Source organism: Salmo salar, chromosome ssa15 (genome assembly GCF_905237065.1).
Source record: "Salmo salar chromosome ssa15, Ssal_v3.1, whole genome shotgun sequence".
Classification (NCBI taxonomy): Eukaryota; Metazoa; Chordata; class Actinopteri; order Salmoniformes; family Salmonidae; genus Salmo; species Salmo salar.
The window spans coordinates 36,739,137-36,756,767 of record NC_059456.1 but is presented as its reverse complement, the minus strand read 5'-3'; the positions used below and the strand labels follow the sequence as shown (position 1 = coordinate 36,756,767).

The 17,631-nt window shown below is 43.5% G+C and overlaps 1 protein-coding gene and 1 long non-coding RNA gene across 16 annotated transcripts in view; one reads left to right on the top strand and one right to left on the bottom strand.

The window, feature by feature from the left end:
• Positions 1–13,258, top strand: part of LOC106571359 (band 4.1-like protein 2) — a 107,756-nt gene extending 94,498 nt beyond the window's left edge. For 2 of the 15 annotated variants that reach the window (XM_014144353.2, XM_014144356.2), the window contains exons 13-24: positions 104–157; positions 292–324; positions 913–975; positions 4,559–4,717; positions 5,685–5,834; positions 6,385–6,447; positions 6,756–7,490; positions 8,595–8,723; positions 8,820–8,918; positions 9,565–9,645; positions 10,373–10,488; positions 12,157–13,258. In XM_014144353.2, coding sequence (XP_013999828.2) covers positions 104–157; positions 292–324; positions 913–975; positions 4,559–4,717; positions 5,685–5,834; positions 6,385–6,447; positions 6,756–7,490; positions 8,595–8,723; positions 8,820–8,918; positions 9,565–9,645; positions 10,373–10,480 — 1,674 coding nt within the window. In that variant the 3' untranslated portion in view covers positions 10,481–10,488; positions 12,157–13,258. Of the gene's footprint in view, positions 1–103; positions 158–291; positions 325–912; positions 976–4,558; positions 4,718–5,684; positions 5,835–6,384; positions 6,448–6,755; positions 7,491–8,594; positions 8,724–8,819; positions 8,919–9,564; positions 9,646–10,372; positions 10,489–11,742; positions 11,873–12,156 lie in introns of all 15 variants that reach the window. The other 13 variants (XR_006759162.1, XM_014144357.2, XM_014144359.2 and 10 more) reach the window with 13 other exon arrangements.
• Positions 13,259–13,499: 241 nt separating this feature from the next.
• Positions 13,500–14,845, bottom strand: LOC106571360 (uncharacterized). Its single transcript, XR_001320914.2, has 2 exons — positions 14,363–14,845; positions 13,500–13,857 (listed from the first exon to the last, which is right to left on the bottom strand). It is a non-coding gene; the product is annotated as an uncharacterized lncRNA (long non-coding RNA).
• Positions 14,846–17,631: the final 2,786 nt, after the last annotated feature.

Genomic DNA, 17,631 nt, shown 5'->3' with positions numbered 1-17,631 from the left:
GGCACCGTTAGGTGGTGCTGCTGGGAATCAGGCTTTCTCATCATCCATTTCACTTTTCCTTTTCCTTGACAAAAAAAACATTCCCACTACAAAAACCACGCAGGTAGAGGAGGAGCCTAGCGAAGGGGCGGCGGCCACACCTACTGAAGGCACTGAGGTCTGTGAAGGCAGTGGGCATTTTTACCATCATACTGCACCTTTCAAGATTATTTGTAATACAGTGTATATACACGGAGCTCTGGGCAGTGCAGGTATCAAACTAACATGTCCTTTTCTCCTGGGCGCTCACAGATGAAAAGAGATGAGCCAGACTCCTCCCAGCAGGTTGATTGATTAACTGTGATTGGTTGTTTGATGGTGAATTTGTCAATAGATCATCTGGGCTTTTTTACATCTTTCGCTGCTCTTTATTTTGTAACCTGGGTTTCACTTATCCTGCAGGAATGTATGCTTTGTTTTTGGTTTCTTTGTGCTGCTGCCACTGTGATCTGTGACGTGTATGGTTTTTCTCAACACACTGCTGTTCAACCACACGCCACCACAGCTGAACATGCTGAGGATAGGACATTGTTCTGGATAGGACATTGTTCTGGATAGGCTTGCCTTAGCTGCAGCATTCTACGGATTAACACCCAAATAAGCTCTACCTTGTGAGGTGTAAATATTCTCTATCTGTACAGTATTATAGTTAATCACTACACAGCTAAGGTGACGTGTGGTTTAGACAGGGTCCATCCTGGTCTGCCCTGACCAGTAGTGGACGTCCAGTGTAGTTCTGTCCCAGTCTCCACAGCCTCTGCTCTGAAGTGGAACTGTCCTGACTGCACAGGTTCTCACCTCTGGGCGCTTGGGCATTTTATTTCCTTTTTTATGTATTTTTCACACATGCGTCTTCATTTTTTGATTCCACAGAGCGGAAAGTTGAGAGTGCAGGGGGAAAATATATATGTCAGACATAGCAATTTAATGTTGGAGGTTGGTATGACTGTGATAACTATTGTCCCATAACTAAAGGGAATCAAAGCCCAAGCCTGTGTCCTTTCTCTTGGCTCTTGTCCCAGGCTGTCTTCTCCAGTCTACCTTTCACTCTCAGGCTCTGTGTATCTCTGTGTGTGTGTTTGAACACCATTGCATGATTTTGCATGTGGGATGGGGTGCATGTCTGACCAAACAGGGTTTGTGGTTTATTGGGGCGACGGGGAGCGCTGATGAACGCTCAACCTCTCCTGTTATTGATTTGAAAGTTGTTTTGGATATTTAGTATTTTCCGGTGATGTGTTTTTAACAGGACTAATGTTTCCCTAACCCAATAAGGGATTTTCCTGCTCTGGTTTGCTTGATTTGAGTTGTGAATTTGTAATGGTGTGATAACAAACTAAACCTACCCAGAGTGTTCTCTAATCTCACACATTAGAAATGTGGAACTGTCATTAGTGCCCTTTAAAATCGTGTAATTACCAGAATGTCTTTTTACAAAATGGTCTGTAGTGTCGGAACGGTTTGGCCTATTATTATGACCCTCTATGGAAAGATGAGACTCTCATGAACACGATTGTGTCTTGGGGCTCGTCTGAAGTCGGCACAGCCGATCTGCCAACATTGGTCTGTAGCGTCTGAACAGTTTGGGCAACAACTACCATGTGGAAAGGTGAGACTCGCAAACACGCCCACAGGCGATATTTTTACTATTTTCTACATTGTGGAATAATAGTGAAGACCTCAAAACTATGAAATAACACATGGAATCATGTAACCAAAAAAGTGTTAAAGAAATCACATCTATTTTAGATTCTTCAAAGTAGCCACCCTTTGCCTTGATGACAGCTTTGTACACTCTTGGCATTCTCTCAACCAGCTTCATGAGGAATGCTTTTCCAACAGTCTTGAAGGAGTTCACACACACATATGTTGAGCACTTGTTGGCTGCTTTTCCTTCACTCTGCAGTCCAACTCATCCAAAACCATCAATTGGGTTGAGCTTGGGTGATTGTGGAGGCCAGGTCATCTGATGCAGCACTCCATCACTCCTTGGTCAAATAGCCCTTACACAGCCTGGAGGTGTGTTGGGTCATTGTCCTGTTGAAAAACAAATGATATTCCAACTAAGCGCAAACCAGATGGGATGGCATATCGCTGCAGAATGCTGTGGTAGCCATGCTGGTTAAGTGTGCCTTGAATTCTAAATAAATCACAGTGTCACCAGCTAAGCACCGTCACACCACCACCTCAATGCTTCACAGTGGGAACCACACATATGGAAATCATCCGTTTACCTAATCTATGTTTCGAAAAAACACGGCGGTTGGAACCAAAAATGTCAAATTTGGAGTCATCGGACCAAAGGACAGATTTCCACCGGTCTAATCTCCATTGCTCATGTTTCTTGGCCCAAGCAATTCTCTTCTTCTTATCGGTGTCCTTTAGTAATGGTTTTTTTGAAGCAATTAGACGATGAAGGCCTAATTCACTCAATCTCCTCTGAAAGGGAAAATGGGATACCTACTCAGTTGTACAACTGAATGCGTTCAACTTCCGCATTTAACCCAACCCCTCTGAATCAGACAGTTGATGTGTGTGTTACTTGACCCTGTGAAGCATTTATTTGGGCTGCAATTTCTGAGGCTGGTACCTCTAATGAACTTATCCTCTGCAGCAGAGGTAACTCTGGGTTTTCCTTTCCTGTGGTGGTCCTCATGAGAGCCAGTTTCATCATAGCGCTTTTTGCGACTGCACTTGAAGAAACTTTCAAAGTTCTTTACATTTTCCAGATTGACTGACCATGTCTTAAAGTTATGGTCTGTCGTTTCTCTTGGCTTATTTGAGTTGCTCTTTCCATAATATGGACTTAGCCCTATTTGGTAAAAGACCATCTTCTGTATATCACCCCTACCTTGTCACAACACAACTAATTGGCTCAAATGCATTAAGAATGAAAGAAATTCCACAAATTAACTTTTAACAAGGCACACCCGTTAATTGAAATGTATTCCAGATGACTACCTCATGAAGCTGGTTGAGAGAATCCCAAGAGTGTGCAAAGCTGTCATCAACGCAAAGGGTGGCTACTTTGAAGAATCTCAAATATAAAATATATTTTGATTTAACACTTGGTTACTTTTTGAATTCTTCACTATTATTCTACAATGTAGAAAATAGTAAAAATAAAGAAAAATCCTAGAATGAGTAAATGTGTTAACTTTTGATTGGGTACTGTATATATGGCGAGTGTTTTGTGGCCAAAAATAAGGAGTAAGTGTGTGTGCACTTATTTTGTTTCCTGATCTTTCAAATCTCTCAGATATACAGTACTGTTCTACAATGTAGAACATAGTAAAAATAAAGAAAACCCCTTGAATGAGGTGTGCCCAAATGTTTGACTGGTACTGTAGGACCCACTTCCTTTAGTCCCCAGAATAGATCTATCTGTTCCATGTATGTAGTGAATGTTATTCAATTTAGTTTGTATGGGGTAATGGCAATAAGGCCAAAATACATTTGATCCCTTGAGGGGTCTACAAATTCGAAATCAAATTATCCTTGGTGTGACCTTGAAACATTTCCGTATAGCTTACAGGGCTTAGACTGTTATGGCTTAAATGGCACTTACTATATGACCTTGAGATCAGAAGATTGGAGAAATTTACTTAAGAATTGACTCAACTCGTGATGAGAATTGTAGATGATGAAACCAGCTTTTCAACCTTTCTGGAGTATGTTAAGTGGAAATAATAATGATATAATTGTATGTATAGTGAAGCCGCCCCCATGTCACTTATCGCCATGGCAACAGCAGGTGCCTATGCGATGTATAATTTTACACCTGCTGACTTGTGTGACAACAAGACTAACACAGGTCAAAGTCAAGCCCTTGTTCAACAATCTCATAAAGGGAAAATGTATCCCTCTGGTTGGGTTCCACTGGCAGTTCCACGTTTTGATGTTCAGGTGTACTACTGAATTAAAGGGTTTAAACTCATAACAAAGCCTCGCCTCACTGATCCCTCTCTCATCACAACCCTTGATCAGTGTGGATGTTTTCTACATCCTCCTCTCTAAAAAGGGTCACAAGTTAAACCCAGAGTGCTTTCAATTCGATATTGTTATCTGATAATTAGATTGAGGTCTCATTTGGGAGAGTGCGTGACCATTTGAAATAGGTAGTGCCCAATAATACCCTGTACATTCTGTGGAATGATATCGCCTCCTGGTGGCTCCTTGGGAAATGCAGTCTTTACTCTGCGCTAGGTCTAAAACGGTTCACCCGTACACACACTAAAACTAACCATAAACGGCCATACACACACTAAAACTAACCATAAACGGGCAGTCAGTGAGGCTTGGCATCCATCTTGTTACTATCATGGTTTACAGACTAATGTACCTGTTGTCCGTTGTTCCCCCACCACCATGTTGTCCGTTGTTCCCCCACCACCATGTTGTCCGTTGTTCCCCCACCACCATGTTGTCCTCTCCACCACCATGTTGTCCTCTCCACCACCATGGCGTCCTCTCCTCTCCCCCACCATGGCTGTGTGTGGCATCCTCCTGACACCGCTAGGACCTGGATAAGACTCAGGAGGATGTTTTGAAACATCAGGCTAGCACTAGCGAGTTAAAGCGCAGTTTTATGGAGGCCACCCCTGAGACGCGTCCCAGTCAATGGGAAAAGCGCCTCACTGCCAGCCCGGCTACCAGCCTGCGTCTGCAGGCCCAAGGGGTACGTGTCCAGCCGTGTCCTCCTGTCCCACCAGCCTGCCTGCATGTCCTCTACTCTCCTCCCTGTTTCCACGTCTCTCTGATCTCTCTCTAGTCTGCAGGGAGGCCCTGGCTCCAACCTCTGTTCCCTGGTTCTGACTCTCTCTGTTTGATTGATGTGACAGTTGGATATAGAAGTATCACCCCTTCTCCCTGTGTTCCTAATTCCACTAACACTTTTTTTTTTAGCTACACATGTCACAATGCACCAACCGATGTTCTTTTGCACTTGATTTTCTGTGTTCACAATTTTCTCAGCCTCTTTCTTATGTTTTGAAGTTACACTGAACATAAGGGTATATTTGCACTACTGTTGAAAATTCCTTTCTTTCTAAACTTAAATTTTCACTGCTGTATTATTTAAAAACGGCATGCTTCATTCACGTGCATCGGTGTAACCGCTCCTCCTCCTTTCAGCTGGACAAGCCTCACTTTTGATTTCCTACTTCGTGTCTCCTCTTGTGATTTCCCACCCTGGGTTTCAGACCTGTGTTTGACTGTTGCGTGACGTACTGCATGCCTCTTGTCACTCTGTCTACACCCAACAAGCAGGTGATAGTGTTCACACACAGGCCTTGGGCCACATCCTGGACCTGTGTGATAAACGGTGTGTGTGCCATGTCTTTGTGTTACAGATGTGCTGCCTCATTCCTAGAACACAAACCTCCATTATCCCTGTCTCCCTCTTTGTTTCACAGCTGAAAGCTTCTACTGTGGCACCTTTTCCAGCTTTCCTCTCTCCAGTTTCTCTGATGTCAATCTGCCACCCTTAGCCACTAAAGTTTTAAGGGCACTTCTATGTCTTCTGTTATGTTTTTTGAACTGTGGATTAGCTTGTGAAAGTTACAACTCGTCTTCTCTCCATAAATGTGTGTTTGTCCAGCGTCTAACTCTGATCTCTTTGCTTTGTCATTCTCTAACCCGTGTAGAGCTTAGAGGAAATTACCTCCATTTTATTCAGTAAATTTGCCTGCGAGTCTGGTCTGGTAGACCCTGGCTGTAGCACCATTAAGAGAGCAGCAGAGGGCGCTGGCGCTGTATTCTCTGGCCCAATGGCCTCAGCTTCACTCACTGCCCAGGTGATCCTCAGTACAGATCAAATAAAACCATGCGACAACTAATGTATTGTCCATTGTTCCTTCTCTCTGCTGCCGTAGCAAGTTCATGACCAGTCCAGACCACCACACAAAATCAAAGTGATGGCTGAATTTACAGTGTATACACATTATTGTGACAAGATGTCATTAGCTTGGCAATGCACAATATGATGCAAATATAATTCTTTGCAGATTACCTAATTTTGTACACAAGCTGTAAGAGTGCAAACAAGGCTGGCCATAAACTTGAATATTTTCTTGACATTTAATTATCTTCTGTCATTCGCCTCTTCTTGTTCTGAATGTTTGTGTTCTGACTTCTTTAAGTGCTCTGAGTGTTGCTACACTGTTTTTATATAGAACTGTTAAAAGTTCCCTTACAGATGGGTAATGAGATGGTAATGTTTGTGCATGGCAGAGTCTCTCCTTCCTAACCCGCTCAGAGGGGAACCTGTACAGTGCTATAGTAGCTAATCCTAGTGATTCTTGATGCCATGCTGATGTGTGAGTGACCGTTGCCTTTGTTCCACAGAGGAGCCCCCCACCCACAACCCAGGAGCCTCTCCCTGACCTCACAGTGGACACGGTCTCTAAGGTGGTCCCCCCCCCCCCCCCATCTAACACACCCACCTTCTGCTTTCTCTCCCCCACACATATTCTTAACTGCCAGCTCATCAGTTGTTTTATTCCAGACATCTCTTCTTCCATCCATCCATATCTCTCTGTTTGCTGGTTGCCATTACGCTGGCTGTTCTTCATCTGTTGCCATTTCCATCCCTCCTTATGTTTGTTGCGTTGTATTTTTTAATTGGTGTTGTTGTCCATTGTTGGGTTGTGTGGTCATCTTTTACGTTTTTGTTTTTTTCTCTCTCTTCCGTTTGTTGTTTTTGTTCTCTGGTTTAGAGTTCAGATGACAAAGAGAAATCAGACAAGACAACGTTGCAGGCAGCAGAGGTTGAGATAGAAGAGACAGTAGTCGTCGAGGAGATCAGGGTGGCACCCAAAGTCTCCGTCACCATCACCCCCGAGGTGGTGGTCACCCCTGTCGCCGTGGAGACAGAGGTCGAGAAGCCCAAAGAGGAAGTGATGGAGGAAGTGATGGAGGAAGTGATGGAGGAAGTGATGGAGGAAGTGAAGGAGGAAGTGAAGGAAGAAGTTAATGAGGAGCAGAAGAGGCCTGTGAGCGTGTCCTCGGACAGCCACAGTGAGAGCGAGGAGGAGGCAGGGGAGTACCACTCCCAGGTCACTATCAGCGCCTCAGTGGACCAGATCAAAGAAGAGCCTGAGGAAGAGGAGGAGGAGGAGGAAGTGGAAGACCATGAAGAACCAGAGCAAGTCGCAGAGCCCGAACCACTCCCAGAGGTTAAGGTAGAGGCCATGCCTTCCCCTGCAGTAGTGGAAGAAACCCCTATGGCAGAGCCAGAGACGGCCCTTGTGGCCGATGCCCTCGCCAAGGAGGAGAGCACCGAGGACATCCTGGTTACCCCCGACGAGGCCCCTAACGGGCATGCTGAGGACCAGTCTGGCCTGGTGGCTGTGGAAGAAGAAGAAGAAGAAGAAGAGGAGGAGCCCAGAGTCAACGGGGACGCGTCTCACGCTGAGACGGAGCGCATTCCTCAGGTTATTTGTTGCTCTGAGGTAAATGAATGACTGCGGCCTCACAGAGCTGCGTAGTACTGAGCCGTGCACACTTCTGACCTTCACCACCCACCTCCCCTCCTACCTACCTACTACATACCTAGCTTACCTACTGTACCTACACACCTACCTGCTGCCTCTGTCTGTCCGTGCTTCTCTCGCTTAGCACCTGAGCGTCATAGCAATGGGCAGCTATCTGAAGGCCTTTCACTTGCACAGCGGTCGCTTGGGCTATTTTTCGAAGCAAGTTGAATGTTGATAAGTGATAATCGTAAGAAATAATGGCTAATATCCCCCAGCAGCAGCACCAGCCATTGTGGATCTGTGCCAAAGTGCTGCCCTCCTCTACTGTCAATCTGCACCCCCCAGACTACTTCACTGTAATCATTACCACCTCAGTGCAGCACGTTTCTGTTGGGGTTTTATTTTGACTCTGCGTACTGTGTCCCTTCATACATTCATACATTATACATACTGTGAGCACTGTATTGGTCGGCCCTGTGTTTGTGAACGCACTGGCAGAAATGGAGCTGAGAATTGCATGGGAATGAAGCTGTTGTTGTGCACTGCATGTTGTGTTTGTGTTACAGCGTGTGGATTGTGTCTCCTCCCCTGTATAGGGTCTTTATCTGTAAGTGCTTGGGTGAGATGCGTTATTGCTTGGTCGTTGGCATTAATTGGGTTTAGTCACCAACGTGACTGTCTTCAAGGACTCGTCCTCCCAACCACTTAAATGTCACAACGTTCATTTGTGGGAACGTCAATGTATGTCCGTGTCAAGCTGTTGGTAGCCTGTGGCAAAGATCAAAGCAAAAATGCATTGTACAATTACAAAAACCTCTGTATATTATTTGCCTTTTTTGCATTTTCAGTTGGTAACTTAGCTGGCATGCGCTTGGTTGCATGGTTACGCCGAAGAGATTGTAGTTTATAGTTCTGAGTTTTTGTAAAGTTCATTTGCAGCCTGTGCAAGAGTTCTGTTCCTTCTACTTTAGCGGTTGTGCTGTTTTTGCCTTGCCTTTGCATGTGGTATTTGGGTAGTGAAGTGGACCAGTATGGTGTGTGTGTGTGTCTGTCCTGACTCTCTCCCTCCTTGCCCCCAAGCCACCTGTGGTGAAGACCGAGATGGTGACCATCTCAGACACGTTTGCAGCCCAGAAGACTGAGATTGCCACTAAGGAGGTTCCCATCGTGCACACAGAGACAAAGACCATCACTTACGAGGCTGCACAGGTAAGACCACTCTTTAGATAGATAGACCACCACCGCTATATAGCTAGTGTTCAGCCGGGTAATATGATGCTCAACCTAGCTCTGTTTGTTCTCCAGCTGGACGGCAGTGGAGACGGTGAACCAGGCATTCTCATGACTGCCCAAACCATTACCTCTGAGTCGCTGTGCACCACCACCACCACACACATCACCAAGGTAAACACACCACAAAGTTAACCACATACACGTCATCACGGTTACGACACACTTCACCATGGCAATGACACACTTCACCATGGCAACCACACACGTTGCCATGGTAACCTCCAAGCCGTATCCATCACCATGGTAACGGCCCAGCTCTCCCTGGTCCATTGTGTAAACACCATGGTATGAAAACTGTTGCAGGGAGGACTGGATTCCCATCTGGCAGCATTATTCAGTGTAATCTGTGTGCAAATGAAGAGCAGCCTGCTCTGTAGTGTCGATGCTTGGGGCTGTGACTGGCACCTACCCAGCCCAGGCATCATTCCTCTGTTGTGACTTGATGCCGACTCCTAGATGCCAAGCGCCTGGCTTAAGCAGACACCTGACAGCAGCTGCACTGCTGGACAGTGTTTCTAGCAGACTGCTGAAGAACTCTGGTTTTCCTCTGCTCTCATTTATACACATAGCTGGGGATGTTTTCTCTTTAATCCTCCCCCCTGGGAGCACACATGTCCAGAAGGAGATACTTCCAAGATTGGAAGATTTGAATTTGATGAAATTCAGCTCAGTGCATAATGTAAGCCTACTGATGGATTTGTTGTTTTACTAGTACAATATTTCTGTGCACTTATCCTGAACATCTGGCTGTTTGCAGACATTAAAAGGCGGTCTCTCAGAAACCAGGATCGAGAAGCGCATTGTCATCACCGGAGACTCAGACATCGACCACGATCAGGTGAGCATCAGTCAGTCACACCAATCAGACACGCCCTCTGGTGGGAACCAATTACACAGTACACCACAGCAGCTTGTACTACTGAATGGAAGTTGTCGGCCTAATACATTTGTCACTTTTGTCCATTTAGTGAACATTTTTACTTAATATGGAAATGAAATGAGAATCTGTCATATTTATCTAGCCTATGCCATACTACCAACTGTAATCAATAGCTCGCTCATATTGTGTAGTGAATGTCTCTGCTGAAAGAGATGCATCGATTCCTGTTACAAGACCCAGCTCTCTGATTTATTGTGTCAAGAGTTAGTCTTTTACCTCCCTCCGTATGAGAGTGCTGCTGATTTGTTCTGTTCTCTGGTCATTAAACTAAAGAGTACAGCAGACTGATAGACTCCATACAGAAGTCCCTGTAGAACGGACAAATATTTACAGCAACATGCGTTTCCACAGTAGAAGTTCACCCCAAACCCCAAAGGGACAAGCATGGGCAGACTACCAAGTCATGCTTTCCATATCCTCCTCAACCCCTCCCATCATTTGTCCTCTCATTTAATGATTTGCAGATTTTTGTTGTTGTTGCCACCACTACTTTTCTCATCTGTGTCCATAGTGCCTCCATTTTGTTTGTTTTCTGTTCCTTTGTGCTCCATTATTTCTGTTAATGCCATCGTCTCCCTTTCCTTTTGGGTGTGTTGTTGCTGGGGCGTGTTGCCACCCCGGATAGGCCTTGGCCCAGGCTATAAAGGAAGCCAAAGAGCAGCACCCTGACATGTCAGTGACCCGGGTGGTGGTCCACAAAGAGACAGAGCTGGCCGAGGAGGGCGAGGACTGAGGCGCCAGGTAAGGCCCAAGGGCGTGGTGATTAGAGGGGTATAGAGTGAGCGAGGCGTCCCTCTGCTCTGACTCTACAGTAGCCCTACAAGCCCAAACAGACAGCACATCAGCTGGAAATAAGTCCCCCACAGGGTGGAACTGTCTGTCTCCTTGTCTTTGAGTTCTTCATCTTCTCTGTTAACTCTCCGGTTGCTGTGTCTGCATTTATGACTGGGCTATTTTGGGATGAAATGTCACAATTCATACAAAATGTCAGAAAACCAAACATCTGCAGATGTATCATTTTGTCTGAGCAAAATATTTTGTTTTACTTGCTTCGCTAACCTTGTGACATCACTGTCTGTATTCTAACATGCACAGTGCTGGCAGACTGTGGCACCACACTCCACCAGACAGATGACACTTCATACACATTGGAACAGCAGATTAATGACTATGCTAATTAATTGGTGTAAGGGAGGAGAAAACAAATATTCCCTGTAGGTTGTTAGCTTGAAAGCCCTTTACAATAGCTCTTTCATCAGTCACTCAACGTTGTCAACCATTGGACAGGAAACCATTATAATCCATTGAGGTCTAAAAAAGCTTGGATCAAGCCCAGATAATTGTTTTGAAAACACCTCAATTACTTCAGTCTCAAGCAGTATCTATGGCTCATCAAATATGAGTCAGAAGTGGGTCCATACAATAGGATAAAATCTACCCACAGCAAAGCAGAGGCTCTGAGCCAATTGATTGGGACAGTGGATCCATGGGTGCTGGGTGGATCATATGCCTTCATTACTTTGGTATTACTCTGTATAAACTAGCTCATTGCTCTGCCTCCACCCTGTCCATATAGCGGTATATCCACGGGTCGTTTGGCAAGTTCAGACAGCCCATCATGCCAGTTGTCCGATGCACAGCGATTTGTTTACATTACAGTAAAGCTTTGGTTTACAATCCATCTCCATGTGGAGCCTGCTCTGCACTTCAGCAACGCAATAATTGCCAACAGGAAAGTGGACTGATAAAAGTAGTCAATTTATTTCCACTTCAGAGGTGGCCCAGATAGAGCCCCATCCAGAGCCAGCCAGCCCAGCCCAAGTGTTAGTTCTGTCATGCCTCTCCAGTTCTGCTGAATTGGGGGGAAATGAGCAAGACTGCGGTGGTTGCTGAGAGTAGAGTAACACTTTGATTGGTGAAGCAGCATGTGTAACCTTCTGTGAGAATGCTGCGGCAGCTGTTGTCAGATCATCAAGTGCTTTTGTCTCGCTGTAGTCTCCCTCCTCTCTACCTACCTGGCATGACGTGAGAGATACCTCTCTCATCAAAAGACTTTGAAGCAGGCGATGGAGTACTAGCTGGTTTGGGTTTGCCCCAAGGAGATGGTGGCTTTAAATCCCAGTAGGCAAGTATCTAATGAAAATCAAATTTATGCTGTTTTAGCACTAAAGCTCAGGATTTGGCCACTTTCAGTGAAGCAGATGAATTCTTCCTAATTAAATTAGAAAATAGTAGATATGATCAACTGTATAATCACTGTTAATCAGTGCAAGGCAGTGGCATTACCATACCAAGCTATTTTAGGTTCTATCAAATAGAGCTCTAGATACAGCTTTAAATTACTCCAGTTGGTGGTAGACTCATTCAGGTTGAATAGAATATTCATCCCTCTCTCCTTGTCTTTCTCAGAGCCTAAAGAGCCTGTGAAGTTCATACATGGATGTTTGAGAAACTCCTGTCATCTCCCAAACCGAGAGTCAACCTGGTGAGAAGACAAGGTGAAGACAACCCAGAGGCTGAACTCCTATGTGTCTGTGCGTTTCATCGCACGCCTTCCTTTTTTTATCACTCAGAAGAGAACCACTTAGCTAACATTTGTAGTGCGTTTTTATTCTTATGTGCTTTTTGCTAAAAGAAGAAAAAATGGCTATCATTATTAAAACCAGATAGGATTTATCAAGTGGTAATTTTTATTGTTGAGTAGTATTCACATTCCTAGTATGTACAGACAGCTGGTGTTATGAGAAAGTACATTTCAATATATAGCTTCCTGGATTCATGCATCTTTATGTGGACAGGAAGTAAGACTAGGTGGATATATTAGCTTTGGACCTAGTCTTGTTCCATGTTGTCTTAGAGCCAGATGTTTATCAGTTTTTTTTTGGGGGGGGGGGGGGGGAGAAGAGCAAATTAATTTAATTGGGTGAGTTTCCAAGGGACCAGCAAAGGGTGAAGCACTGTGTCATTTTGTACATTGCAATATAGTGCCAACACATGTTCTTCTCTATGCAGTCAAAACTGAAGCATTCCATTAAAGTGCAGGTGCTTTTCCAATACCTCCCTCAGAAGAAAAAAAAAAATGTAAAAAATAAAAAGCTTGGAAACTTTTTGTTTTCTGTGACTTTCTGGCATCATTAATCATAGACATATTTGTAGAATTCTTTTTTGTCTTTTAAACTTTTTTTGTATTTATCTGTAAACTGATTTACTGTAGATGTTGATGAGGTGTGTTTGCCCCTTTTTAAATATTTTTAATATATTTCAGAGGTTTTTTGACAGCTAAAAGAAACACAATTGCCACCATTTTAATATTTTACCTGTAGATAAGAGATGGCTGCCTAGTGTTCTCTGCAGTCTGACCAACCCCACCAAACCCAATGACGGCATCAATTAGCTCTTTGTTTATAGCAGATCATCTTAGATATTCAGCAGCTTGAAAATTGTTTTCCCCCTCCACCACAGACACCTAACCCTCTGTGTTACACTGAAATAAACATTTGTTATTCTCTAATTGGATGACTTTGGTTCCTTTTTACACAACACCCTTCAGCAGCCAAACATCTGAGTTCTTGCTTTCATTCTAGTTGAACCACAAAAAACAGACCATCCTCAAAAGTTTTTATTGCTTTAGAGGAGGCTCTGATCTTTTTACAGAAGCTCATTGTGGACTTTTGGGATCTGTGACCTATCAACCATAGGGAATAGTCCGAAAAGAACTTGAACAATTCTTAGAAATAATTGAATACTGATGGTACAATAAACAATGATTTTAGTAATAAAATATGCACATTATCTCTGCATTCCAACAGTTTGTAAACAGTGATTTGGAATTCCATATTATTATCCTTTGCAGGTTGTTGCTTCACTCTGTGTCTTAGCTGGCGTTTTATCCATGATCTGGAGGTGGATAGTAATTGTATTCAGCATCTCCATCCCCTGTGCTCTCCATGTGACACTATTGTGCCTGCATGTCCTGTGAGTTCTCAGAGGTCTGTACTGTACCCAGCAGGGGGCCATCCACAGTTCCCCTTCTCAGGTGTATATCCTGTCGTCTCTGCCTGGGTGAGGCCATGTCCCTGGGGTAAGGTGCTGAAGACAACTCTGCCTCTGCTGATTATAAAGGAAGGAGAGTGTGTGTGTGTGTGTGTGTGGTCACATCCTCTGTCTGTAGCCAGCAATGTTTGAAAGCTGTGAGGTCAGCCCTGCTGAGAGGCAGAGCTCCATCAGTAATACCATCAATAATGAAGTGGAGAAAATATCGACAGGTGACTGAGCCTTTAAGGCCAGCTCCACACTAAGCCACTTTCCAAAGACTTGGAAAGTTCTCTCAGATGGGAACATTTCTCAAAATCATGGTGTTTTTGTATGTTTGAAAAGTAGGACTGTTTCTATGCTAATGCAGCTGTAATTCAGTAATATGCAGCAGGTCAAATCATACCAGGTTTACACAGGCTGGTTGTCCAGTAACAATATGCTACAAGTAAGATGTTACAGATAGTCAATATCTTTATATCATGTAATTGTATATTGTCTAATTTTAGATCACTGACATTGTCCAAAATCACATTTGTTAACTATTATTACAGACCGAGCAGAGTGCAGTTTTAATAAGTACCTTCCTTCAGCTTCCAGTTCAGGTAAACAATGATCTGTATCAGCAGCAGAATGACAGGCAGGAAGACCCCAACCCACAGCAGCCATCCAGGGACCTCCCAGAGAACCTCTGACAAACACCAAGCTAGACATACTGATGGTGGTGTCTGGTGAGGGTGAGGGTGAGGCCTTTGGCCCTGTGGCACGCTGCTGTAGAAATACCACTTGTGATTTGGACTTTGTTCTGTTTAAACAACCCAGTGATTACTAAGATGTACTACTGCCTGGTTAATAGTTTACCCAGCCCTGGTGCTGGGTTGCCAATCCAGACGTTAACTCCTGTTATCCTGCTATGATGTCATAAACATGGTCTCCACTTTGGATAATTATCATTTCTCTGGGAAAGTATGAAGGGTTTGATGGACATGTCTGGTCTGTTGACGTAAACTGGATATTTGAGAGATTGTAATTGGCCGAACAGAGATTTTGAGTGAAGCTGTTGTTGGAAGGTTTTCTGTGTGAATGTCTATTGATTGGTTTGTTTAGTTGTAGTACATGTGATAGAAATAGATTGACTTTGCTATTATACTGATATCTGACTGTTCAAGTCTCTATAGTTAGTTACTTATTCAGAATACAATTGAAATCAGAATTGCTAACAGATCACTCCCGTTTGTCTTCCAAATCCCCAAGCTATTTCCAGTTGTTCATATATAGGATTTAAAAGGATTATGACTTATTATAAACAGGTGATGTTCCCTAACTTTCATTATTGGCACGATAAGCACTGTTTGCTTCGCGAAACAGGCTTTACTCTCCGCTGCGTCTTTGAACTTAATTAATTTCGGCTATCGAATGCTGTCAATATGCGGTGTGTTTCTTGAATAAACATGAGAGAATGTTCCCTGAACACTAAAGATATAAAGCCTCTGCTTGATATGATTAGAGGAAGGATTTACAACACTTAATGAGCAAATCTGAACCCAATTTACCCCCCCTCCCCCCGGGATTGCATTTCATTTTCAATAAGGGGTTCAAGATTACAACCAATTGTTCTGTGTAGGAAGAATGTTATACTGCTTCATCTGGCCAAGTAATGTTCAATTCTTTGCCGTTTGGTTATTTACTTATCCAGTTATTCAAATGAGCCTTTCTCAATCATCTGCATACAAGGCCATTTCTGAGGCTCTCGTTTTTGTGGTTTCTTGTTCATTTGCATAGAGTGAGAAATCCATCAGATTAATCTTTGATCTGCTTTGTGTAATTAATCCCTTGACCATAGCAACCGTCACCGCTCAGCTATCAGTTTGCGGGACAGACACTTTGACCGCTAATTTTGACTTCCAGCCATCATGATCAATGAATTAGAATGTCTCCTTCTCCCATTTGATCATTATCTTATTTTGGCAACAAAGACATTTTGCTCTGCCAGGCATCATGGTTTCTTGGGGATTTCTGTAGCAACTAAAGATAAAATCCATTTTGATATCATGGATGGTTAGTCCTTGCATCCATTGCTCTGTCTATGAATTTGAGTGTGGCTACATTTCTCCAGACCCACCTCTCAGCTTTTTCCCAAAACAGAGTATCTGCTTTATTTATTCAATTAAGGATTCTAGCTTTAAGGAATTTTCTGTCTCACTTGCTCTCATGTTCTCCGGAGAGGGGATGTGCTTAACATACAATCGCTGTGCTTATTATTGGATACAGAGGTAGAATATTCAATGGCATTCAGCATTGTGGGTGGCTTTTCTATGGGTCCTAGGTCTTGCTATATCATACTAAGAGAATACACCTCCAGCTTGACTTTAGACACCATACCTCCGAGATTAGGTGCGGGTGTGATCTCAATTAAATAGAGTAGGCTATAGCCAATGTATACATGAGCGGAGAAGCACGGGACAGGTTATCTTTCCAAGGAAATGTACTTCCTAAATAGGCCTATGATTAGACTATAGTTTACTACATTGCCTAGAAATAGGCCTAAATATTGATCAACAATTATTCTGTCTGAAAATCATCCCACTCCTAAAAGGTAGTCTATACATATAGCTCAAGAGAAAGTGCAAGTCTCTCCAACTCTGCTCTCTTCAAACTACATCTAGCATATTGGCATCACTCTCCTTCTTGGTCAAATAGCCCTTACACAGCCTGGAGGTGTGTTGGGTCATTGTCCTGTTGAAAAATAAACAATAGTCCCACTAAGCGCAAACCAGATGGGATGGCGTATTGCTGAAGACTGTTGTGGTAGCCCTGCTGGTTAAGTGTGCCTTGAGTTCTAAATAGATCAGTGTCACCAGCAAAGCACCATCACACCACCTCCTCTATGCTTTATGGTGGGAACCACACATGTGGAGATCATCTGTTCACCTACTCTGCGTCTCACAAAGACACAGCGGTCTAATGTCCATTGCTTGTGTTTCTTGGCCCAAGCAAGTCGCTTCTTCTTATTGGTGTCCTTTAGTAGTGGTTTCTTTGCAGCAATTCCACCATGAAGGCCTGATTCATGCAGCCTCCTCTGAATAGTTGATGTTGAGATGTGTCTGTTACTCTATGAAGCATTTATTTGGGCTGCAATCTGAGGTGATTTTAACTATAATGAACTTATCCTCTACAGCAGAAGTCACTCTGGGTCTTCCTTTCCTGTGGTGTTCCTCATGAGAGCCAGCTTCATCATAGTGCTTGGTTTTTGCGACTCCACTTGAAGAAACGTTCAAAGTTCTTGACATTATCTGTATTTGACTGACCTTCATGTCTTAAAGTAATGATGGACTGTCGTTTCTCTTTGCTTATTTGAGCTGTTCTTGCCATAATATTAACTTGGTCTTTTACCAAGTAGGGCTATCTTCTGTGTACCACCCCTACCTTGTCGCAACACAACTGATTGGCACAAACGCATTAGGAAGGAAAGAAATTCCACAAATTAACTTTTAACAAAGCACACCTGTTAATTCAAATGCATTCCAGGTGACTAACTTATGATGCTGGTTGAGAGAATGCCAAGTGTGTGCAAGGCTGTCATCAAGGCAAAGAAAGGGTGGCTACTTTGAAGAATCTCAAATATATTTTGATTTGTTGGACACTTTTTTGGTTACTAAAATGATTCCATATTGTGTTATTTCATAGTTTTGATGTCTTCACTATTATTCTACAATATAGAAAGTTGTAAAAAAGAAAGAAAAACCCTGGAATGAGTAGGTGTGTCCAAACATTTGACTGGTACTGTATATACAGTATTAATTCCTGTAGATTACACTAGATTTATATTTGATGGTTTGATTCCGCCCGTAA